This window comes from Ostrea edulis, chromosome 1, assembly GCF_947568905.1.
Source record: "Ostrea edulis chromosome 1, xbOstEdul1.1, whole genome shotgun sequence".
Classification (NCBI taxonomy): Eukaryota; Metazoa; Mollusca; class Bivalvia; order Ostreida; family Ostreidae; genus Ostrea; species Ostrea edulis.
In genome coordinates this window covers 107798091-107824579 of record NC_079164.1, presented here as the reverse complement: position 1 = coordinate 107824579, position 26489 = coordinate 107798091, and the positions used below count along the sequence as shown (strand labels likewise).

The window sequence follows — 26489 nt, the reverse complement described above, 5'->3', positions numbered from 1 at the left end:
CTTGAGGACGGTTGTAACAATGGACGTTTACAGGAGACTGTTTTCAGTGGAATCAGTAACATGGTAAATTATCAGTTTGACAAAATTAAAAATATCCGAGGAAATTGTTTCTGTCTTAGGTCTGAACTATTGAATATGCCAGTGTGTATTGAGGGTGCATGTCAAAAGACAAAAATATGTGAAAGTTCATATACAGGGTTTATTCACAAATTAAGACAAAATGATATGTACATGTATTAAACCACTAGCAGATACAGCTAGTGTCTGCTCTAGCAGAATTTCAGGATCCTCTGGCCTGAAATAATTGTGACATTCACATTCACTTTGACAATAAAATAAGAGCCATGCATCTGTTTTGTCAAATTAAGGAAAGTCAGTGCTTTTACGTATCCGGTTTTAAATTTTAAACACCGACTAGAAAGTTCCAGTTATAACATCTTTGTCTGATGTTTGTAGTTTACGAGAACTGTACGAGTCAAATTTAGCATTCAAATGTGAATCTTTACCATGAATTATCATAGTGTCAAGTCCTCACTAGCTCCAATGGTACAAAGCAATGTAATATCTACATTGATCTCTAAAAGGCTCATAGCTTGCAATCTAAGCCCGAACAAGTTAAAAATCATACATAGGCGTGACCCTCACAGTGGAATTCAAACTGTTTTTAGTGAGTTTGTGTTTGGTTCAAAGAAACCCAGAATTATAAATCCTCAGAAAATCATCAGCAAAGTTGTTTAATATTTGAACTCTTCTTCACAAGTACTTTCAATAAACAAAATTATTTGTACATGAGCTGTAGTTGCTAGAATATACATATATGTTACACTATATTTATTTTTTCTATAAGTATGAGATAGCATGTATGTATTTTTATGTATGATATGATTGATAGCCAAAAAAAGAATAACACACACACACCCAAAAAATTGTGAAAAACAGGAAAGAGTGGGGGTGCCCTACACCACCCCCACCACCACTCCTCGTGTTCTAATTGTCTGGTAGGACAAAAATTTCAGTATGTTTTACACATATATATATATTGTCATATTCTGTTAATCTTGATTTTAAGACTGTATTTGCTGTTACAATTTACTTTTTTCAAAGTGTGCAAAGAATAATTGTAAAACTTTAATTTAAAAATGGGGGCTTACGTATTCAAGAGACCATTTTGCAAAATATCTCTGGTCAACTATGGTAAAATATGTTTTTCTGTTAACCTTAGATATAATTCTAAATATTTTTTAAGAAAAACTGGCATGTAAACAATTTAGATTTTGAGAATTTTTCAAAATTGCGATATTCTGTGATTTTTTTCTGAAGGATGTGAGCAGATTAAACAGCAATTGTGTATGTTTTCAATTGAATATCTTTAAAAATTCTCTCAGTAAATGAATAGCTATTGGTTTTGATATATTATAGCTTAATATGATGTGCTTTGGTGCATATTTTAATAAAACATGAGATCATGCATTATTGTGTTAAAAATTTGGCTTTTGCATTTGGTGGTATATGTGCTCTGTAGCACATAGTATAAAAATAGACCCGCAAAGGTATGTCTAATATGAGTTTTTTAGTTAGTTTATGAGTTGTTAAAGTTATTTAAATGAAAAAAAAATTTGATTGACAGAAATTTCTAATAGTATTTACCTACCTTAAATGCTTATTTTATATTTAAAAAAAAAAAAAAAAAAATTCCAAGTATGCATCCATTTGAAGAACCTATCCTTAACTAGCACACACATTCAGAATGACTAATGTAACAAAGATGCTGAATACTAGGACAATGTATTAGCCAGATTTTTTGTATTAAATGCGATATCTGTACCAGCGATACACAGTAAAACATGATTAAAGCAAACACACTGATAATGAATTCACACTTGCAGCGAAGTGATTTTTCATTCCCTGTAGTTTTAAAACATATTACAAACTCATCAGGTACCTGCTGTGTTGGATATTGCGGGAGAGCTAAATAATTGTATGTATTGATACACCTCAACTAAATACATTTGTACAGGCAAACTATCACAGTGATTTTGATATTGGTTAGATTTGTCATTGTCATGCTTACTCTAACAGCGAGTCCTTAACAGACGTAGATTGAAGAACTCTGAAATGTCCGTTCACCAGGTGTCAGAGGAAATGGACAGAGTAATGGTAATGTGTCATAGGAATTTATGTACATTTCCAATTTTTAGCTCACCTGAACCAAAGGTTCAAGTGAACTTTTCTGATCACATTTTGTCCATCGTCCGTATGTAAACTTTTCACATTTTCGACTTCTTCTCCAGAACCACTGAGCCAATTTCAACTAAACATGGCCAAAAGCATCCTTGGGTGAAGGGCTTTCAAGTTTGTTTAAATGAAGGGCCATGTCCCTTTCAAAGGGGAGATAATCACAAAAATGCAAAAATAGGGTGGGGTCATTTAAAAATCTTCTTCTCAAGAACCACTGGGCCAGAAGAGCTGAAATTTACCTGAAAGCTTCCTGACATATTGCAGATTAAAGTTTGTTCAAATCATGGCCCCCGGGGTTAGGATGGGGCCACAAGGGGGGATCAAAGTTTTACATACAAATATATAGGGAAAAACTTTTAAAATCTTCTTCTCAAGAACCACTAAGCCAGAAAAGCTGAGATTTACATGAAAGCTTCCTGACATAATGCAGATTCAAGTTTGTTCAAATCATGGGCCCCGGGGGTCGGATGGGGCCACAAGGGGGGATCAAAGTTTTACATACAAATATATAGGAAAAATCTTTAAAAATCTTCTTCTCAAGAACCACTAAGCCAGAAAAGCTGATTTTTACATGAAAACTTTCTGACATAATGCAAATTCAAGTCTGTTCAAATCATGGGCCCCGGGGGTTGGATGGGGCCAAAAGGGGGGATCAAAGTTTTACATACAAATATATAGGAAAAATCTTTAAAAATCCTCTCAAGAACCACTGAGCCAGAAAAGCTGATTTTTACTTGAAAACTTTCTGACAGTGCAGATTCAAGTTTGTTCAAATCATGACCCCCGGGGTTAGGATGGGGCCACAAGGGGGGATCAAAGTTTTACATACAAATAGATAGGGAAAAACTTTTAAAATCTTCTTCTCAAGAAGCACTAAGCCAGAAAAGCTGAGATTTACATGAAAGCTTTCTGACATAATGCAGATTCAAGTTTGTTCAAATTATGGGCTCCGGGGGTTGGATGGGGCCACAATAGGGGATCAAAGTTTTACATACAAATATATAGGAAAAATCTTCTCAAGAACCACTGAGCCAGAAAAGCTGATTTTTACTTGAAAACTTTCTGACATAGTGCAGATTCGAGTTTGTTCAAATCATGGCCCCCGGGGGTAGGATGGGGCCACAAGGGGGATCAAAGTTTTACATACAAATATATAGTTAAAATCTTCTTCTCAATAACCACTGAGTCAGAAGAGCTGATATTTACAAGAAAACTTTCTGACGTAATGCAGATTCAAGTTTGTTCAAATCATAGGATGGGGCCACAAGGGGGGGGGGGGGGGGGGGGTCAAAGTTTTACATACAAATATAGGAAAAAGCTTTAGAAATCTTCTTCTCAAGAACCATTGGGCCAAGGAAGTTGACATTTACATGAAAGCTTTCTGACGTAGTGTAGATTCAAGTTTGCAAAAATCATGGCCTCCGGGGGTAGGTTTGGGCCACAATAGGGACTAAGGTTTTACATGCAAATATATATGGAAAGTCTTCTGATATGGGCCAAGGTGACTCAGGTGAACGATGAGGCCCATGGGCCTCTTGTTTGTCTTTTATCTCTGTACTAGTTGTAATGATGGCTATTTCCTCTTGAATGTGATGCAACTGTAAACAATGTTCATGTAAATACAGAGAAATATAGTAAATCCCTTCTAATGGCAGGGAGTTTAGACTGAAATGAAGAATGTAAATTTAAGAAGTAAACTTCATCTTTGAAAATAGATGAGGGTATGAACTGCCATGGTTTATGCTGGCATACTGTTCATGAAGCGCTAATGCTTCACATATGCTGACATACTTCTCATGAAGCGCTAATGCTTCACATATGCCGGCATACTGTTCATGAAGCGCTAATGCTTCACATATGCCGGCATACTGTTCATGAAGCGCTAATGCTTCACATATGCTGACATACTTCTCATGAAGCGCTAATGCTTCACATATGCCGGCATACTGTTCATGAAGCGCTAATGCTTCACATATGCCGGCATACTTTTCATGAAGCGCTAATGCTTCACATATGCTGGCATACTTTTCATGAAGCGCTAATGCTTCACATATGCTGGCATACCTTTCATGAAGCGCTAATGCTTCACATATGCCGGCATACTTTTCATGAAGCGCTAATGCTTCACATATGCCGGCATACCTTTCATGAAGCGCTAATGCTTCACATATGCTGGCATACTTTTCATGAAGCGCTAATGCTTCACATATGCCGGCATACTTTTCATGAAGCGCTAATGCTTCACATATGCTGGCATGAAGTGGGACAGTTCATACTCTCATGTATTTTCAAAAATGAAATCTATTTCTTAAGTGAATAACTCCGGCTATACATGTTCGTACAATGTAGAGTAGATCGTACAAATAAATGAATTATTGTATAAAGAAGTAGGTACAGTTTCTACAGTCATCTGGCCCAAAATATTGATGATTTCACATGGAGCTCAAATCCTGGCATTCAATTAAGGAATAGTTTAGCAAACCCAAAATTCACTCAGTTTGATCAGCAAAATGATTTGTGTCATGACGAGAGCTTGAAGTTGGCATAAAATTGCAAAAATGCCATTTTCAATGAAAATATCCACAAATTCAGGTGGTTTTCCGTTTAGAAAACATACAGCGCATGCGTCGAGCAAATTTATATTGAAGCATGTTTTTCTTCTCAAAATAATACACAATATATATCATTTTCATTTTGCTCGACAAATGCGCACATCTTTTCCTGAGCAATAATTTGTATGACATTTGACAGTTTTCAGGCTTATTTTGAGAAAAAGGCGGGAAATGTCTTATTCATGATGTCATAATGCTATCCATTTAGGACTATCATTCTGATTTTGTTGACAGAGTATACCTGGCATATATTTTACTTTCTTAAAATGCTGATTAAGGTTAATTCCAGACACATTTTATAGGGAGAAATTTTTTGGGCCTTTTTATGTATACAACCGTACCTTGTTCTTTCTGAATAAGCAATGGGCAAATTTTGATGATCAATGTTGTGTTTCAGGATTTTGTTTGTAGATGGCTCTTATTAAATGAAATTTATCTTGTTTTACATCTACATGTTGATATTTATCACCACTGACACTCCTTTTCTTTCTCTCTCTCTCTTCAGAGACATAGTCCACTGGCACACAGACTGATATGTAGAGAGAAGAGAGTGCATGATGCTGACAGGGAAAATCTGTCACCTTGGAAAAAATTTGTGTCTCCCGTAATGAGATTAACAACAGGCAGTGAACAGAGCAAATGTAAACTCTTCTCCTCGAACAGTGCAGAGAACAGAGTGTCATCTCCCAATAGAAAACCTGTTCTGTCGGAGATCTTGTGTAACAGGAGTGATAGGGTGTCAGAAGATTTAACAGATGACAGTCAGATGGATTTGGACCAGGCCTTTGTTAAAACCGACAGTATGCAGGCATATGTCTACAAGTCCCCACAGGGAGAATCAAATGCTGTATGATGCTACATCTTTGAAAGAAAGAAAATTGTTTTCAAGAAATATATGCAATGGTACTACAAGTACATGCATATGTCTACAAGTCCCCACAGGGAGAATCAAATGCTGTATGATGCTACATCTTTGAAAGAAAGAAAATCGTTTTCAAGAAATATATGCAATGGTACTACAAGTACATGTATATTGCTGAGAGATTTTATATTAATACTGTAAAGGGGAAAATATTTGTATAGGTTTTATTTTTGCAATGTTCGCGATCACATATAAAAAAGATCGCAAAAATAAAACCATTGTGAAGTACATGGGCTTAGGACTTCATCGAAATGTAATGATTCTACCTCAGTTTATTTACAGTACTATATACTGACAATCTAAAAGATATTTGCTGAACTTTATTGTATAGATGTACATTGTAAGACAGAGGTATGGACGAAGTAATCTTTATTATGTACATGTAGATTCACTATGCATTATAATTTATTTCATCCTATCATTTTCCAAACATGAAACTGCATTAGGTACATACAGAGTCGCTTTCAATCTATTAGCAGTCGGTACATGCACATCTCTAATTACACGCCTCAGTGTGCACGAATTTAAACTGTTGTGATCGGTTTGTTTTGATAGACATTCTTTATCTGTGATTCACAAGAAAACACATTAATTTATTTAATAGCTTAAGGGAAAACTCATGTCATCATAAATGGTGAACACTTAAATTGGAAGGTTAATAAATACAAATGTACTACAATTTATACAATTATTATACGGGAGGTAATGTTTGTTAGCGTGAAACAGAGACGAAACTCAATGTATTCAATGGGGTTTGTCCAAGAAATTGAAACCATCAAGAAATATTTAATTATAAAAATTGCAAATTTTTGGCTCTGTGAAATTAAAGCCCTTTGCAGTATTTCTATCAATTTTATCTTCCAATGTTATATAGACAATGTAGGAAATGCATGTACTGCGCATTGTACAAGAATTGTTGTTTTAAGAGAATATTCTGTTTCATCAGACACAGTGGTTGGTTGAGGGATCGCTAAAACTTCTATAGAAGTCCTGTTATATACATATATCCAATATGTACATTTACATGTATGTATACATCTGTAAATGATAGAATAAACATATAGAAATATTAATAGTCTTATAAATTCTACTGCAGTGAGGAAAGAAAGGAGAAATCCCTTATCCAGAGACATGCATTTCCGAGCTTCTCGAGGTTGAAGCACTTCCTAGATCATCTAGCACAAATGAAATAGAAAGGCATTTATTAACTCTCACCTCCGTTTCAAAGATGAGGGACTTGCTGCTCTGCACGTGTTGATCAGTAGAACTAAAGATCACATCCTCTGATAGCCATTACATTTCATTGTTAATGACTTATGACTAGTAAATGAACTATTGATATTCAGATTATGTAATAAGGATATGGGTAACAATTATTGAAATATGTATTTTTTCCCAGCTAATAATTTTAGAAACATTTTACAGATAGTTGTCATACCTCAAAGTAGCTACAATACTGGAGCTCTCCTTTAAAAAAAAAATGTGCTTTTTTCAATTTTTTCCTAGAGAGCTGCCTAACGTCAGAGAATTTTTTTCAAACCTACAGCTGTAACATCCAATTTTCACTCCATTATATTCTGACAGAACGGATGATATAGATTGAATAAGTATTGGTTTCCATGGTCAATCATAGAGCAAAAAATGCCAGATAGTCAAAACATATTTCCTTCAATTTGAAGAGGTATACCAATTTATATGGCCACCTGCTGAAAACTCGACAGTACAGCGACACATGACTGAATTTTGAGTATCCCAGGATGTTCTCTTAGAAGGTTGATGTACTTTGAAAGCAAACAGGACAATGCTCCTACAAACCACATCAGTCCAATACACTCAACCATTGATTTAATGATGCTGCGTCATTATTCTGTGATATACCTTCCTGATTAAGAGAAAATTGATACCCATCTCCCTTGCACATTGTGTTTTGCTAAAAAAAAAAACAACAATAAAGTCAATATCTGATTATTTAATGTTATAATTGTCAAAATTGGTCAATATTATGTTGCAAAAGAAATTTAGAAATGATTGAAGAATATTTGTCATTCAGTATAAATCGGTTGTCTGCATTCAGAGGTCGCTACACATGTAAACATGTTGATGCACCGACAAGTTAACCCTCCTCCACAGGTGTAGTTTTCTTTGACTGTATATTCAAAGCAGTGGATGTGAACATCGAACTAAATATTTATTCAAAGTAGATCCAATATGTCGGCAAAAAAACATGTAGTCCTAGTCTGTTTCAGAAACTGCCATGTCACGGTAACCTATTTTATTCTTAGTTGTATAGGTAAACGATCGGCTGTATATTTCTGAGCCATAGTAGAATAGAAACTAAAGTTCTGGTTTTTGTGGATGATGCAGGATAACCTCCGAGGTCAAGAAATGTCGTTTGAAATATAAACATTTCTCGACCTCCGAGGTCACCCAGCAACATGCACAAAAATGCGATAGTTATTTCTTAAATGCCCCAATATTGAATAGTATTACTGAAATGTTAGTTTTAAGATGGCTTTCCTAAACATCAAAATGAAGAAAGATTCACTTTATTAAAGTAGAACTTGAGAAACCACACGTCCTTTAAATGTGCTTGGCATCAACACCATAAGAAATATGTACACTAGCTTGATGAACCTAGCCTTATTGGTACTATTTTTCCTTCTGGGCGAGAGGTTAGAGCGTTCGCCCTGCATGCAGAAGGCCCGGGGTTCGAATCCCGGCTGTGACACACCCAAGTCGTTAAAACAGGTAGTGACAGTTCCATCGCCAAACGCTCGGCATCAGGTGTGAATGTCACGGGTCCTTGGAGATGATCTTAAAAATGGATGACCTGTGTCACAGTAGGTGTGGCACGCTAAAGAACCCTCACTGCTCAATGGCCGTAAGCGCCGAGCATAGGCCTAAATTTGAAGCCCTTCACCGGTCTTGGTGACAGTCTCCTTACGAGTGAGACGTTAAGCAAGATACAATTGATGAATCCTTCTCGACTAGCCATGAAAGTTTGACCATGTGAAATAACGGGCATCTTCCTCTCACCATGAGGAAACGTGTACAAGGTTCGATTATCCTAGCCATCCTTCCAACTAGGGGCTGATGGATAAACACACCAAGAAACTCTGCACCATACCATTAAACATCCCATTCATGTGTATCTAGTTGAATTATCCTAACCTTATTAGACGGTTTCTATCTTTGTTTAGTGCATATAAAATTTTCCTTGCAAGTTTGTTTTAGGCCTTGAAAATAAAAACATAATGGCTTCTTTCTCTGGTCATTCGGAACATACAGAATATACCAATATGATGATCCTAGCTTTACAAGTACTGATTTTATTTGACCCACCAGGCGCTGACAGATGCACTGCACCATACCATAATAGGGGCCATTTATAACAAATATAAAAATAAATTTAAGTCAAAACAAATAGTTTTAGTATTTAATTTCATTTTCTGCATAATATTTAAAGTGTTTAGAACATCAATATTTCATTCTAACACACTTTTAAACATATTTGATAAAAACATTTAGGCCTTATGCATAATACAATGTGTATATATACATACATGTGTTCTTAATGGCATTTTATTCCCTTTGTTATCCTGTACAGAACTTAAAAGCCGCAATACAATGGAAATATACAAAGTATTAGATACTAATAAGGAATATGATACATAAATTCTTAACTATGAACACAAGGAATGTCCAACATACTAATAAATAATCTACTAACATTTGTCTATGTAAATTCAGCAATTTTCAGAATCATTACTAGAAATAAAATTTTCTATTTTACACCATATATTGAATAAAATTTACAAGTACTAGAAGATGGTTTTTCAGTGCATACATACTATTCCATGCATGTCAATCTATAGTGACTAAAAATTAAATATATTATACACCTGTAGTGCAAAATACAGCAAATTATACAAGACATTTAGTAAACACACAAAATTATGAAAGCCTCCTGAGTAACAAAATATTCACTTTTGTAGAAAATGTAAGCAGAAAAACTGACTAGGTTCATTACTAGAAAAAAATCAGGGCAGTTTTAACCATGCACAAATGACAATGAGATGCAGATGACTATCATTTATGTCCATTCATGACCTTTTTTTTTATGGTAAGCAAAAAGACTATCACTAGAGCAGAAAAAGTTAGCTGATATGTCTTCTCATAACAATTTCAAATTGGGCATAATTTTTTGTTTTGTTTATTTAATTACATGTTTATTAAATTTTGGTCATGCCAAGAATGAGTGCATTTAAATAATCCATAAAAGGAGGAACCATTACCATTAAAAAGAAAATGATGGACTTTTAAAATTTGGTGTGATTGAAAATGTTTTTAAATGGTCATAGCCATTACTAGTATATATGTTAACATATTTTTTTGATTTCTTTTTGTTCTTGTTTTTAGATTGTATGCATACGATAGATTTTAACATTCACAATTTTTACCTGAGGCAACATCATTAAATTGGTTACACATAATATTCAGCAAGTCCTAACAGCCCTGGTCAATATAAAGTGGAAAACCTGGTTATATTTTGACAGTTTTTTATTTATGAAGAAATTTTGTTTGTTGTTCTCCTTTGAATATACTGTTATACAACCTAATATACAATGACCATTCTATGGAGAACATCAGACAATCATAATAGCATTGAAAGTATTACCAACTTAATTGCCAATGGAGATTTGAGAAAAATTATCATCCATGCCCTTACCATTGGCTTTGCTCTTCGTAATTGTATGTATACAATTTTGAATTTTAATTCATATAATCTCATAAAATTACAGTGAAGATGTGAAGGGATCACAAGTAGAATAAACATTCATTTTAAAACTTAATTTTTTGCTCAAGTAAGCTTTTCTTATGGGAATATTTCAAAAATATTTTAAAATCTTAAGAAAAGCAAGGCCTTGATTATTCCTATCAGTCAGTGCAGATGAAAGTTTGTTCAATTTGTGGTCCCCAGAGGTAGAGTGGGCCACAAAAAGGGATAAATTTTTACATAGAAATATTTAGTAAAGAGTGTTTAAAAATGGTTTTCTTATGAACAGGTAGGCAAGCATCCTCAGGTAGTGCAGATTCAAAGTTGAAACAAGAAATGTTTGTAAGACATATATATTGAAAAGGGTTACACACAAGTATCATTTAATCGATAGTGCCAAATAAATTCCAAATTTTCTTATTCAGGTCCACTGATTAGATATTTTAATATGCAAGCATTCCATTGTAGCACAGATTCATATTTACCCAGAGTTGGCTTAAATAGGGAATCAGAAGTTTTACATGTCCGAGATTAGAAAACAAATTCACTAGTTTGAGTGCCACACTAAATCAATCAATATGCAAATGTTCTGAAATCATGGGGAATTTTTAAAAGGATCCTTGAATTAGGATGGGGATGAATGTTACATAATACACGAATATTGAAAAACTCTTCTCCTGAACAGTGAGGCCCTGTTAGTCGTATTGATTTTGAGGCATTCCCATGTTGTTTGGATTCAGTCGAGTCACAGTTTGGGTTGGTGTCAAAATATATAATGGGATATCTTTTAAAAATCTTTCCTTGAAAAACGTTAAGGGCCAAGATGACTCAGGTGAACATTGTGACCCATTGGCCTCTTAGTTTAATATTACTGGGGCCCCGTCAATCAATGTTAATTGCACTCATTCTTTACAATATATAAATCTCCAATCAAATTGATCTAAAAATCTTTAAATATATCATCAATTGACTCAATATGTAAATATTACATATGCAGTTAATTTCATATCTGATGAATGATGCCTTAAAGCTATGTGTAAATGATGTTTAGTGATGCAGAGGGAGACAGATGACAAAAGCTCACTGCCACATTGCAAACAAAATAAGAAATTATGAATCCCGATAAAGCTTGCACGGGTGCCAACACTAGTAATATGCAGATCAATGAAAATTTCATCTAATCTTCATATATACTCTCCATGGGGTACAGTCTAATTAGGACATCTTGGAAATGCAGTTTTGTGAACAACCCATTGATTCATTCACTCAAGAAATGAAATGAATTTAGAGTTCATTTTCTATGTGTGTGCTGGATTGTTTATGAATTAGATTTTTGACCTTAAAATCACTAGTGCATGTCCTCTATCTATAAATATGGGGGTTATTAATGTGTGATGTTGCAGTATGGGCACTACTTTTCTGTAGCATTTTTTTGCGAGTTTGATTTAACCTAACCTCGTAGGGTACATCTACTCTAGCCTGCTAGAGGTTCCTCACTGAAAATTTTACTCCAAGTTACCATGTATATGTATTTTTTATCATATTTTATTTCATAGGGTAGCACACTCTTATAAGAAGCAGATGGGGAACATTCTTATTTCATGTCAAATCTATGTGAAAAGTTAATTGGGTGCATAAAATTTTAATTCCAGTCAGTATACCATATCCACAGCTCCGTACACTGTGAACTTCACCTTTTAATGCAAATTAATAGCGCACATCCTTATTTCTGTGCCTTCAGATGGGAAAGGAATTAAATCTGAGTACAGAAATTACACTCAACAAATGAACAACCTAATCCCAGTATACCCTACTACTAAGCATATATATATATATATTAACATACTTGCATGTTCTTCAGACAATGAGCCGTTTCAGTTTTGTTTGGGATCTTTATGAGGCTACATTGTCTAATATTTACACCTAAATGTACACTCTACATTCAGTACACTCAAGAGATGGAAAAAAAAAAATGACATAAAATAAGCACCTTATTTTTCATCAGTACAATATATTAAAATGCCCTACCGAAATGCATGAGTAGACAATTTGGTCAGCAATTGTTCATTTTACATGTACCATGTTGAAAAACGAGATATTAGAGAAGTTGATTTCCAATATCCATGCACAGCTAGGTCTGTAAAAACTCCTCTAGGTATAACACTACATACTTTTTGGTGGTAATTACACAACAACAGTTTAAAAAAAAAAAAAAAAAAAAGTCATTCGTATTCACTGTACAATTTCCACGGAAACCTATGCCGAGGTCTTGCACTATCGCTCCCATAAGCAGGACCACTTTTGGTATTTCCATGCCTTCCCGTTTAACCTGTAACAATATCCTACTGCAAATGCTAAACTGTAACCATCATCAAGTACACTTTTCTAACAATTCATTTATCTGAATATTTCGCCAGTCCTGAGTGATGTCATTGAAATGATTATCAAAGTCCACCACATCTACTTTCCTAAATGACTGTGATGACAACAGCATGGAGGCTACCCGCAACGTGTCTTCGGTGACTGTTTCGCTCCTGAAATAAGAATCTTACATGTAAGTCCTGCAATATTAAAACCTACAAGAGGCCCATGGGCCACATCGCTCACCTGAGTCACCTTGGTCCGTATCGGAAGACTTTCCATATATATTTGCATGTAAAACCGTAGTCCCTATTATGGCCCCAACCTACCCCTGGAGGCCATGGTTTTTGCAAACTTGAATCTACACTATGTCAGAAAGCTTTCATGTAAATCTCAGCTTTTCTGGCTCAGTGATTCTTGAGAAGAAGATTTTTAAAGATTTTCCCTATATATTTGTATGTAAAACTTTGATCCCCTATTGTGGCCCCATCCAACCCCCGGGGGCCATGATTTGAACAAACTTAACTCTGCACTATCTTAGGAAGCTTTCATGTAAATATCAGCTTTTCTGGCTCAGTGGTTCTTGGGAAGAAGATTTTTAAAGATTGTCCCTATATATTTGTATGTAAAACTTTGATCCCCTATTGTGGCCCCATCTGACCCCCGGGGGTCAGGATTTTAACAATTTAGAATCTGCACTATATCAGGAAGCTTTCATATAAATCTCAGCTTTTCTGGCCCAAAAGAATATTTTTCCTATATATTTGTATGTAAAACTTTGAACAAACTTGATTCTGCACTATGTCAGAAAGCTTTCATGTAAATCTCAGCTTTTCTGGCTCAGTGGTTCTTGAGAAGAAGATTTTTAAAGATTTTCTGGCCCAGTATGTAAAACTTTGATCCCCTATTGTGGCCCCATCCAACCCCCGGGGGCCATGATTTTAACAATTTAGAATCTACACTACCTAATAAAGCTTATCTATAAATTTCATCTTTTCTGGCCCAGTGGTTCTTGAGAAGAAGATTTTTTTAATGACCCTACTCTATTTTTATCTTTTCTTGATTATCTCCCCTTGGAAGGTGGCCTGGCCACTTTATTTTAACAATTTAGAATTCCCTTTACCTAAGAATGCTTTGTGCCAACTTTGGTTGAAATTGGCCCAGTGGTTTTTAAGAAGAAGTCAAAAATGTTAAAAGTTTACAGACGGAGAGACAGACGGACAGACGCCGGAATACGGGTAATCAGAAAAGCTCACTTGAGCTTTTAGCTCAGGTGAGCTAATAAGAGTTCCTATACATGCTTTGCTAGAAATTTTCTCCACACATGCAAACCTAAGAGGTGTAATTACAGAAACTTTCTATGGTTACGAACTTGAGTACTTCATTGAAGATTTCGAGTCACTCACAGATTGGTTAATGGAATGTAATTGTGAAGATTTCGAGCCCCAGTTGCAGACTGGTTAATGGAATGTAATTGTGAAGATTCAAAGCCTGAGTCACGGATTGGTTATTGGAATGTAATTGTGAAGATTCTGAGCCCGAGTTACGGATTGGTTAATGGAATGTAATTGTGAAGATTCTGAGCCCGAGTCATGGATTGGTTAATGGAATGTGATTGTCCTCTATATTTATGGTACTCTGAATCACATTTCACGCATAAATTATGATACTGTTTACAAATTTCATGGTGACAGTCATATGCACAACAGTCATATGAATGTGATTTAATAATTGGTAGTGAGTGTCCATATCAAAATGAATATTTCTGGAGGAAAACTAGTCAAATAATCGGTAGACATGTAGAACATACTGTATATTAATATTGTCATACTTGTAATGAAAGTGTGAAAAACATCAATCTAGTTAAAATCAGATCCTAAGATACACTCACAATCACTACAATAGGATCTAACATAAACCCATAGGGGTTCATGTTCGCATGACCTTTCGCCTGGAATATTCATTAGAACTATCAGCCAGTCAGATTGTGCCATACAGACAATGATGGATATTTAGGCAGTTCCTGGCAATTTGTAAACAAGTTGCAGTAATCTCTCTCCCACAAAGTATATTCCACACTATAAAATTGTTTATTCTCACATAAAGAATTTTAAACTTTCATAATAATGCCTAATCTTTTCCTTTAATACAAAATATAAAACGTACGATATAAAATACAACCAAATTAAATTAATTGTGAAATGCGATTTATGTATGAATAGGGTGTATGAATAGGGATGGGTACCATTTGAATAGTTTTCACTTAATTAACGTGAGGAATATAACGCCAGTCGACGTAAACGGAGCATTGTGACGTCACATCTAGCTGCGATGTGTTTTATTTCAAACCAACAATCACAGTCATATTCCTTGAATTGTGAACACCGACGATTTCATTGGCGATGCGCTGATTGGCTATAAACATAAAGTTCACATGAACATGACCCCTAGTCGGGTTATGTAAGATCTTCTTGCGCATAGTATACGGCGCGGATCTAAGAAGTCTGATTTTAATTAGATTGAAAAAACATGTTAATTCTACATCACATTTAAAAATATGCGAACTTTTCAGACCATACAGCTTAAAATAAAACTAACCAACCAATCAAATTTTGAATGTCATGAGCTCACAGCTGTACTTGTACTCAATATATATAATGTATTATATTCTAATTTTCATGCATAACAGATCAGAATTAACAGTCACACACTCGCTATGGTCCAGCTGTCCACCAGATTTTCCTTGTTGATCTTGTAAATTATTTATACATAATTTCTCATCAAAATCATAGGTTTTGTTTGTTATGCATTGATTTATGAATAAAATTATTTGAGATTTGAAGAGTTGGTAGTCCATTTGGCTTCTTGAATTTTATTGTTAGTTATCATCCCTGCATGATGCAAATTCATATGTATAGATGGTGATCTAATAACTACAATCTTTCACACACTCAAGTGCTATTTGTGTAAACTGGGGCCAATAAGGTACTTTATCTTCACCCTTAAGTTAGTCAAAAAAGGGGCAACAGTCAACAATGACCATTTGCAACACAAGAACTGTGTTCTCTATGCTTAAATCTATCAAACTTTGGTCATAACATTCAAAAATTGACATAATTATTTAAAACAGAAAATCAAAATCATATGACTTACATTTCTTCTTTCCATGAACTCTCCTTCATTGAGTAGATTCTGTATATTTCTGAGACAGATTCTGGATAAAGCCTCTCATTATCAACCTGTTGAAATAATTAACTAAGAATTATGATACTGTATTGCATTTTAAAGCATTATGACAGGAGTCCTCAGACATATAACAAATATTGTAATCAAATACGTTATATCCAAGTGCACGAAGTTGAAAATGAGGGAAAGTGACATTCACTAAGGGCAATTGCGTATTGCTATGTCATTCAAAAGTGTGATAAAAATACATATCTTAACTTATATATAATATAAACCCAGAGGAAAGTTCTTTTATCATTTATTTCTATTCCAGAAATCACTTAGATCTAACATGAATGAAACCACTTTCAATATCATCTCATGATAGTCATACAATTCTGTCAGGGCTCGAAATTAACATATGCCCATCAGTCTGTGACTGGTTAAAAGTCTGGCGGACTGACTGACATTTGTTATAGTCAGTCCGATGGGACTGGTTCGTTTTCTAGAGCATCATGTTGGAAAATATAAATTTTATGCACATTTAGCATGCTTTGATCCATAGGTATCAGACGAATCTGATTTGTAAATATAAATCCCACATTTAAGTGTTACTATATTGTCTGAGCATGTTAAGTTAAATTTCATTTAATTAACATTTACGAAATCTGTTAATTATTTCTGGAAAACTCTGTTGGACTGGTGAATTTTTCTACCTACTGGTTGAAATTATATCCCATCAGTCCGGCTGGACTGGTGACATAAAAAGTTAGTTTCAAACCCTGCCTGTATGTTTTCCTCCAGGTTCAAATTTTCCATAACATTATCTTCACCTTTCATGTATGTAATAACGTAATAAAATAACTGAATAGATCTCCTACAATTTTGCCACATATAGAATTAATAAAGCTGGAAAATACCATGGACTAAATAAATTGAATCGAATGAACCCATAATTTCACTTAAAATGTTAATAAAAACATCTGTTGAAAGCCATAAGCAGATCACATTTTAGACATTTCAATGGATGAAAAGAATTTGTGAGAAAGTCTTTGCATCATTGATCAATGAATTTGTATATTGATTATTAAAGAAAATTTCTCATAATTACTGTACATGTTTATATACAGTATTAATTAAGGGAATGTCTAATAATCATTCTACATGGAGTCTGGAGAGTATGAGATAAATAAATACTCATTATTGTTTTTTTATATTTTGTTCCATCTAACTCATTGAATTGGAGCAATTTTGTTCAGTAAACCTCACATTTCTGACAACTTGGAACAAAAAACATACCATACACATTTCCTCCATGGATGTCTTTTAATGAGTTGAGTACAGTATATATATAATATGTTTTTACCATAAATACATGTGAATCTTGGCAATTTTCTTGAATTCTTCTCCCTATAGTTCTGGCAACATTATTCAATCTATCAAAAAACATAAAGAAGAAAGCATAAACATGTCCAAAATATTGTTATCTTTATACTTCTAGAAGAGTTACATACACAACTGTCCAATATATATATATATATATATATATATCTATCAGTACATGCTTTAATACTATTAATTCAGTTTATATATCATTACTTTTCAGGAGGGGGAGGGAGACAAAATTTAATTTGATAGGTTGTCAAACTTTGGTATCAAATGGATGTTAAATGTACTATTATGATTACCAATATTAACTCAAAGGATGCTTATGCATACGATTACTAGAAGACCTAAGACAATCAACATAATTGCGTTTACATGCTAACTGCCTTTCCACTTTGTGCATACTTGTTCCAATATTTAATAAAAAAAAAATCCCTACACCTAGATTGCACATTTTTGAAAAATAATTTAACCATTTTCACTGTCATACAAAACATGCTCTACTGATTCCTTTTCTTTTGCACAAAATGTACACAAGGTCTATTTTCTATATTTTTAACAAAAATGAATTTGTGACTAAAATTTGATGATTAATACGATTTGTAGCCACTGTAATTTTTGTGTCCTTTGTAATAGTAAAACACATTTTTATTAATTGTATTCCACTCTTCTTGAGAGATATCAAATTGTTTAATAAATCCTTTTTAATGACTTGTAGGATTAAAAATTTGGTATAGTTTTTTCTTGTTCTTTTTAAAATATATGAAAGGAACTATAATATATATATGTAAAGGAATAGTAGGTTCTTGAACTTTTATAAACTGGTTTGTTTACATTAACTCTCATTGCTTTCTTCAATGCTTGTCTTACTCCAAAAGGTGAGATTTCACCCTTTACATTTGCATGAATTGATTATAATTCACAGAGTTCTTGAAAAGTGTCGGTAATGTCGGATTATCCGATAAAAGTAGTAAATGTCCGACAAAAGTTACTTAATTGTCGGTCCTAATGGCCGATAAAAGATCGGGATTGAAGTCCTTTTTTTACCGGGAAAAATGGCGGTCATGTGGCCTATAAATTTTCAAACCGATGCTAAATCCGGCAAGACATTGAAACGTAAACATGAGGAATCTGTTGTGAGAACTACAAGGAGAAAAGAAGCCGGGAATCTGGGAGACAATGGCTTTTGTTTCATGCAGTTTTACCTATTGCTAGGTGACACCATCTGCTCAAAGTCGCAAGACCAACTTCACCCGGGCCAAAGTGAGAGAGAGTAATTTAAACGATTGCAGAGGAAGATGAGAAAGAAGTTGAGAGGAATAGACAGGATAGAGAGAAAAGTGGAGGGTGAGAGAGAAGTGGAGGATGGGACAGAAGTGCAGGATGAGAGAGAAATGGAGCAAAAAAGTGACTCGGTGAATTGAGGAAGATTCAGAGTGCGAGGAAGATGCGAAAGGGTATGAAAGGAGAATTTATGAACATATAGCTGAGATGGAGATTGAATACAATAACACATGTAGTTGATTATAAATAAAATTTCTAAAAACCTCAAAAGCAATGAATTTTTTTCTGGACTGACAAAATTTTGTTTGGGCTGACACTATTTCTAACAGTATCGGACCAAATGTCTGACACTTCAAAAGAAATTTCAAAAACTCTGAATTCATGATATCACCATTCTTTTCTGTTTTGATCTAGTTACAATACTGTTACATGTGTGCATGCATCGATCCTTTTGATCGAGAATCCAAGAAAACTTACTCTTTGTCCCTAAGATTTTCATTAGCTTGATAGTAACCTGCGATGACATATCCTCTACTTTTACAGTATGCATCAATCTGAAACATAACATCATCGAATAGAAATTAACTGATACATAAAAGTCCTCTCTCTCTCTCTCTCTCTCTCTCTCTCTCTCTCTCTCTCTCTCTCCAACATCACCCCAGAATATGAAAATATGGGTTAACTAGTTTCAAATCATATATGTCTGCATATATTGAATTGTATTTGAAGCATCATTCATATACTAACTCCATACACAATTTCCTCCACTTATACAATGTGACATATGAGCCTTAAGAAAAGAAGGTGTCAACATTGTCAAATATATACCGGCTTTAAACATTACCCGAATTTCCTCTGCAAAATTATTTTTTTTACACCTTAGAAATAAATTTCGCCATAAAACTTTGTCTAAATATGCTTCGATATATGTGGGAGACAACGACAAAACTACTTGTTATGGATTTTTAGAAATTATCTATATTTTAGCCACAATATTTACCTGCAACAAGGCAGCTTCAAGCATGGGTGAGAGACTCAAAGTTAAATGAAATAAAGGTATACAATCCACGAATTTCAAAACTTTGCGGTCTTTTGATTTACTGTCCTCTGCCAATAACACACCATTCACAGCACAATGTGGATGTTTTACTGAATGTAGCAGTATTTTACAATACGCCTGATTGCTGACGATGATCTCCGCCATCCTTTACCTTTTTTTCTTTTTTTATTTTGCACAGTCTAATATACGCAAGTCTTACTTTTACGGGCGATTGAACGCACTCCATGAAATAAAAAATAGAGGTGATATAAGAATTTTTAAAAACTCTTCTTTTGAATTTACATCATGATGTGTGATTTTTAATCTTTATAGCCAATTTAAAAGAAAATATTTAAACATATGTATGTTGTAAATTGTTGGGCAATTAGTTAAATCTTTTATAGGACCGGGCCAAATAATGAAAATAATAAATCAAGATTTTTAAACAAATTTAACTTTACAAGCAAGTTAAACTATCATATGTAGTTAAAAGGAAGCAAAATATTACAGGGTATTATGTAATTACTGATTTGAAGTATTTTCTGCAGAATTTCAACATGTCAGCTCTCTTACGGAAGATCGGGGTGCACTAGAAAACGTAAATATGTAAATATCGTTTACTTAGTAACATAGAATATCCTTTTGTCATGTCATGTATAGAAAACCTATAAAAGTTAGGCCTAGCATTTTGAATAATTAAATGCGGTGAGAAGAATGTTCCTCGATTAATGCCGAATGTCTGATGACGACTGGTTTTTAGCTCACCCGTCCGTCTGTAAACACTTCTTCTTTAGAACCACTGGGCTAATTTCAACCAAACTTGGCAAAAAGCATCCTTGGGTGAAGGGCTTTCAAAGTTCAAATGAAGGGCCATACCACCTTCAAATGGGAGATAATCACCAAAATGCAAAAATAGGGTGAAGTCATTTTAAAAAAACTTCCCAAGAACCACTGGGGCAGAAGAGCCGAAATTTACATTAAAGTTGCCTGACATAGTGCATATTCAAGTTTGTTCAAATCATACCCCCCCCCCCCCCTTCACAATAGGAGATCAAAGTTTTACATGCAAAGAAGAAAATCTTTAAATATGGACAAGTTGACTCAGGTGAGCAATGTGGCCCATGTGCCTCTTGTTACTGTAGTGGTCAGCCGGGTTTGATCTCCGGTGGCCAGATAGATCAGTTGGTAGAGCACCTGACTAGAGATGGGCGGGGGTGGGGGGGGGGTCGAATTCTGGTCTGGTTTGTTGCATTTTCTCCCTTCCTGTTAAATTTGGTATCCTTGACCACCCCATGACTTGCAGGTGAAAGTCCTGCCAGGGGCAAAAGAATCTGAGTTGTGTGTCTTCAAGAGTGAAGACAATTTCTGGAGGAAGGAATGTACCGGTCAGTCGGGTTCATCATCGGTAGCCAGATAGCTCAGTTGGTAGAGCACGTAACTAGAGATTCAGGTGGGCCCAGGTTCAAATCCCGGTGTGGTTTGCTGCATTTTCTTCCTTCCTTTTACATTACATTTGACTCCAAACACTGAAATACTAGCCTACTATGAACGTTCAGTGTGTTATTCAGTGCACGAATTTCAATTTCAATTTCAATTATTTATTGATTCACCAAGCATGTTGGCATACAATCATGTTACACAATATGAGATATATAATGGCAATAAACTAATTACTAACAGTTCATTTACATATATGTAAATACAAGTATATATTTGATATGTACCTGAGATATTAGACTATGTATGCAATTTAGTATTGCATATTACATAAATTAAATGTAGTTATAGCACTCTACTTTTGGTGCACAAGTCAAAACATTCATGTAAAAATTCACAAAACCTTCTAGCATGAACTACATTGACAGGATTGCATAGTACTTTACAATGGTTTTCCTTTGATATATCATCGTCTGAATTGTAGATATTCAAAGGGTAATATTTCTTTCTTATATCTTTATACATGAAGCATGCAGTCATATAAAAAATGTAACTCATCTTCAACAGTAGTTTTACAAAACTGACAAAAACGACATTCTTTTGGAATACATGGTTTTGAATATCTACCAGTTTCAATTTCTAAAGGGTGAGCAGATATTCTTAGTTTTGTTAATCTAGAGCGTACTACTACGAATAGTAATTTAAGTAGATTAACCATTTTTCCACCCAGAGCACCCCCTTCCTCCTCCAATTGAAATCACAAAAATCCACAGAAATCAAGATCTTATAGACTTATAAGTTATATATGAAAAATCTTCAGTCCTATTATAAGTTTAGGCATTTACTCCCCCAATGAGTAAAATATATCTTACTTCACAGACTAAATGTTTTACTCTTTCAGTACGACTATCATGTATGTACATGGTGGTTTAAAGAAAAAGGACAAATTTGAAAAAAATTTAAATCAATAAAGCATGGAAATGATTACAAGGATGCATCACGGACAGGGGCTGATGCTGGCTGTCAGCGCAGGTATTATGGCAGCCTTTGGATCTGTCTCAGCAAAACTTGCCACCAGTAATCACATCCTTTTGGACCTCTGTCAAGTCATTTTTGCTTCTGCCTTATGTGAACAGGTGCTTTCTATTAGTTTTTATTTTGACTTTGCATGCTTAAATTTCATTTGATAAGTCTGTATATTAATATATATCTGTCATTCAGAATAATGTCTTGTTCCAAATTTTTGTAGATGAGTATTTTGTTGCGGATATTGTTTTTTGCGATGATATTTGTGTGTAATGGGTTGATGTGGACCTTTTTCACGAAGTCCCTGCAGTTTTGTTCCTCCACAGCTGAGGCCACCGTCACCAACACAGCTTCTAACTTCCTTGTTAGTGTAAGTTAGATATTACACAGCCTCTAACTTCCTTGTTAATGTACATTAAATATTACACAACTTCTGATTTCCTTGTTAGTGTAAGTTAAATATTACACAGCCTCATACTTCCTTGTTAGTGTAAGTTAGATATTACACAGCCTCATACTTCCTTGTTAGTGTAAGTTAGATATGACACAGCCTTATACTTCCTTGATAGTGTAAGTTGGATATCACATTCCCGTGACTTCTTCTTTACCATGCACACATTAAAGAGATCAATTTTAGCTGGATATTCCTCTGAATTCTCTTACAGAATTTTCACATTCATTTTCTGTAATGGGAAAAATCTATAAAGTGTAGCTTTTATCACTATTACTACACATAATAATGCTTCCTTTATTATTGACTCTGTAATAATACAAGCAAAGATGAAGTAACTGCATGATTTTCTGAAAACTCTTACATTTTCATTTTTTATGTATTGATGTTATGGGTACACTTTTATGCTAATGTTGATATTATTCTTCAGGCTTTGATGGGTGTAGCTCTATTTAATGAGACACTTACACTTCGATGGTGGATGGGAGCAAGTCTGATTGTTCTGGGACTTTTACTAATCCATAGAGCCAACATGAAAGAGCGAGAGAAGGACAAAGTGGACTGATATCTGGAGGTGATGAAAAGGATGGTCAACAAGCATAACACGATGGATGATCAGAAATGTCTGAAAAACTTTGCTGTATGGCATGCCACTGTGTGTGCCCAAGAAAACAAATCTTAACAAAACTAAACTGAACTAGGAAAAACTGTCTACTGCTTAGTAACACCAACAGAATGGATTGTCAAACCAATAAACTGACTTGTAACTAGTGTTGATATTCATCCAAGGTCTCCCCATTTTCCCAGTGAAGAGAACTTTAATGAAAAAGTGGAGATAACAAATCATGATCGATCTCCTAAATCCGATCAAAAATACAAATTTGTGAGTAGGGTAAACACACACCCCTGGAAATGCCAGAGGTAGGATCAGGTGCCTAGGAGGAGTAAGCATCGCTGTCTACTGGTCACACCTGCTATGAGCCAGGTAAATGGAGTTATCTGTAGTCAAAATCAGTATGTAAAGAATAGTCTAACAGTATTCAATACTGGTTTGAATATGTTAGAAAACATTGGGTCCAATGACAGGTTGTATATATGCAAAAAGATCATTATAATGACCTAATTTAACGGTATTGGTATGTTTCAAACAGCATTCTACTTAATGACATGTTGTAAATGCAAATTAGATCATTATGATGACCATAAAATTTGCAAAATCCTTACTTTAAATGACATTGTTGAAACCCCAGCAGCATCAACTTATTTGTCAGTAGCCTGCCTCAGTTTAAAAGTTAATCATGCACAGAAAATTCTCTTGCAGATCAATTCAGTTGAGATATATAAATGCCATATGCAGGTCTCTCTGGTATATCCAGGGATCTTTGTTGGCCCAACTCTCTATTTTTGTATTGCCTAGAGGAGTTATGACATTGATCACTGTTCATTATCTTCACCATGCAGGTAATTTACTAAAGATTTAGAGATAAATTTCACTTTTGAAGGTATGAACTGTGATGCTTCATGCTGGACTACTTAAAGAAGCATGTTAATGCTTCATAAAAAGTCATTACAATTTGTAAAGGTATCAAAGACGAACACATTGGAAATGTGAATACATGTATAATGGAATATTGCTACACGTGTACTGTAAATATGGGAAGTTTACGATGGAGACGCTGAAGTCATCCCAGTTGTTAGTTTGCCATTAATGTTTAATTTAAATAAATTATTCAAATATGAAGATTCTTTGATGTCTTTTATTTCGTGTTCACTTATGAATGAAAGCAGATATTGTTAAAATATTGTCAAATACATTTAAATGTCAAGTTGAAGGCCACAACAAGATACTTCTCATGTAGAAGCTCTTGAATGAATTATGCCTTATTAAGAATACCAAAAACAGGTCAACAAATAAAGGAGCACAATTTCTGCCCATGGGAATTTCAACAGACTGTTGGAAGACCTGATCTTCAAAGACTATGTATGGTAGGGCTTTTTAATTTCAACTTCAGAGTACTTGTGCGTGGAATTAGAGTGGTGCTTAACAAAGTAATTGTTTGGATGACTGATCACAAGATTGAAATATTTCAGAGTTCCATTTTTATTAAAGAAGCAGCTGTCTATGTTGTCAAAAAGCCTAGTCTTTAATTCATCATGAGGAATGGTGGTGTAAAGATTTGAAAAGTCATACATTTTGATGATAAGTCATAATTGATACTTGCGACATAGAATATTCATAGATGAGAAGGGTATTGAGGATTAAATTCATTGCACAGAGATTATTTGAAATAATGAACTGCCTGAAAAAATGTAATCGTACATGTACATGCACTTTAAAGAAATCAAAATTAGGAATGATGGTTTACATGAAAAAGTGAAGATAATGAACAGTGATCAATCTCTTAACTCCCACAAGGAATACAATATTGAGAGTTGGGCAAACACGGACCCCTGGGGATACCAAAGGTGGGATCAGGTGCCTAGGAGGAACAAACATACCCTGTTGGCCAGTCACACCCGCCATAAGCCCCCATACCTTGACCAGGTAAATGGGGTAATCCATAGTCAAAATGAGAACGTAAAGAACAGCCTAAGAATTGGAATGAAACATGTCATACAATATTTGACTGAATGACAGGTTGTATTTGCAAACTAAGTTGTTATAACAACTAGAGAATTTGCGAAATGCCGACTTTAAACAAGATTGTTAAAACCTCAGTAACATAACTTCTGTGTCAGTAACCTGTCTTGATTTATAAACTGATCATACGCAGAACAAGCTCTTGCATATTGAATCAGTTAAGAGACATAAACACCATATGCAGATGCTAATGGAATATTGCTACATAAATATGAGAAGTTGATGATGAAGAAGATAAAGTCATCCCGTTTGTCATAAAGTTGAGCTATTAGTTATCCGTTAACATCTATTTTCTATGAAATATATAAGTATGAAGCAGATGTTGAAGACTCTGGTGTCTTTTGAATTCACTGGGATATTTTTTCTTCTCATGTAGAAGCTTTTGAATAAATTCTACCTCATAAGAATATAAAAACAGATCAGCTAGCAAAAGAGTACAATTCGTGCCTATGAGAATTCCAATAGACTGTTGGAAGGCCTGACCACCAAAGACTACGAAGATTTGTCAATGAGGAACTCCAGCATATTTTTTAATAACAAATCTTAAGAATAGTGAGGAACAATCACAATTTATTGTCTATTAACAATAATAATTTCATTAATATGTCGATTCGATATATCCCAGTGAACTCGAAATAAAAGACAATAATGAGTCGTCCACTTCTGCTTCATACTTAGATATTCTATTGAAAGTAGATATTAACGGCAAACTAGCAACTCAACTTTATTACAAACGGGATGATTTTAACATCTCCATTGTCAATTTCCCATATTTACGTAGCAATATTCCAATATCACCTGCATATGGTGTTTACATCTCTCAACTGATTTGATACATAAGAGCTTGTTCTGCGTATAGTCAGTTTTTAAATCGAAGCAGCCTACTGACAAACAAGTTGATGGTACAGGGGTTCGAACAGTCTCGTTTAAAATCAGCATTTCGCAAATTCTATGGTCGTTATAACGATCTAGTCTGCCAATACAACCTAGCATTGGGTCAAATGCTGTCTGACGTGTTTCATGCGGATTCTTAGGCCGTTCTTGGTACTCTGATTTTAACTACTGTAACAGGGTTTCTCCCAACAAGAATGAGTAACGAAACGCCTGTAGGGTTCAGGTCTCAATATATATTTATTTGGACACAGTGATT

General features: G+C 34.6%; 4 protein-coding genes across 7 annotated transcripts in view; 2 read left to right on the top strand and 2 right to left on the bottom strand.

Annotated features, from left to right (window-relative positions):
* The window catches only part of LOC125666851 (kinesin-like protein KIF15), a 42486-nt gene extending 35641 nt beyond the window's left edge, over positions 1-6845 (top strand). Inside the window, exons 29-30 of the mRNA XM_056153221.1 lie at positions 2100-2157; positions 5356-6845. Coding sequence (XP_056009196.1) covers positions 2100-2157; positions 5356-5703 — 406 coding nt within the window. The 3' untranslated portion in view covers positions 5704-6845. The remainder of the gene's footprint in view (positions 1-2099; positions 2158-5355) is intronic.
* LOC125666820 (receptor-interacting serine/threonine-protein kinase 1-like) overlaps positions 1-26489 on the bottom strand; it is a 542042-nt gene that overhangs the window by 86390 nt on the left and 429163 nt on the right. The gene's annotated exons all lie outside the window — the stretch shown is intronic.
* On the bottom strand, positions 9195-19991 carry LOC125666860 (ER membrane protein complex subunit 8-like). Its single transcript, XM_048900192.2, has 5 exons — positions 19746-19991; positions 19223-19299; positions 17442-17511; positions 16064-16149; positions 9195-13083 (listed from the first exon to the last, which is right to left on the bottom strand). Exons 1-5 carry the CDS (start codon positions 19947-19949, stop codon positions 12921-12923), a joined length of 600 nt encoding a protein of 199 aa, XP_048756149.1. The 5' UTR covers positions 19950-19991; the 3' UTR covers positions 9195-12920.
* LOC125666870 (transmembrane protein 42-like) lies at positions 20172-24439 on the top strand. Of its 4 annotated transcripts, none has more exons than XM_048900212.2 (5): positions 20215-20382; positions 21088-21234; positions 22123-22357; positions 22471-22617; positions 23129-24439. In XM_048900212.2, exons 3-5 carry the CDS (start codon positions 22196-22198, stop codon positions 23261-23263), a joined length of 444 nt encoding a protein of 147 aa, XP_048756169.2. In that variant the 5' UTR covers positions 20215-20382; positions 21088-21234; positions 22123-22195; the 3' UTR covers positions 23264-24439. The 4 variants fall into 4 exon arrangements, with proteins under 4 accessions (XP_048756162.2, XP_048756155.2, XP_048756169.2 ...); XM_056153239.1 differs by having other exon boundaries at positions 20215-20390; XM_048900205.2 differs by lacking the exon at positions 21088-21234 and having other exon boundaries at positions 20172-20382.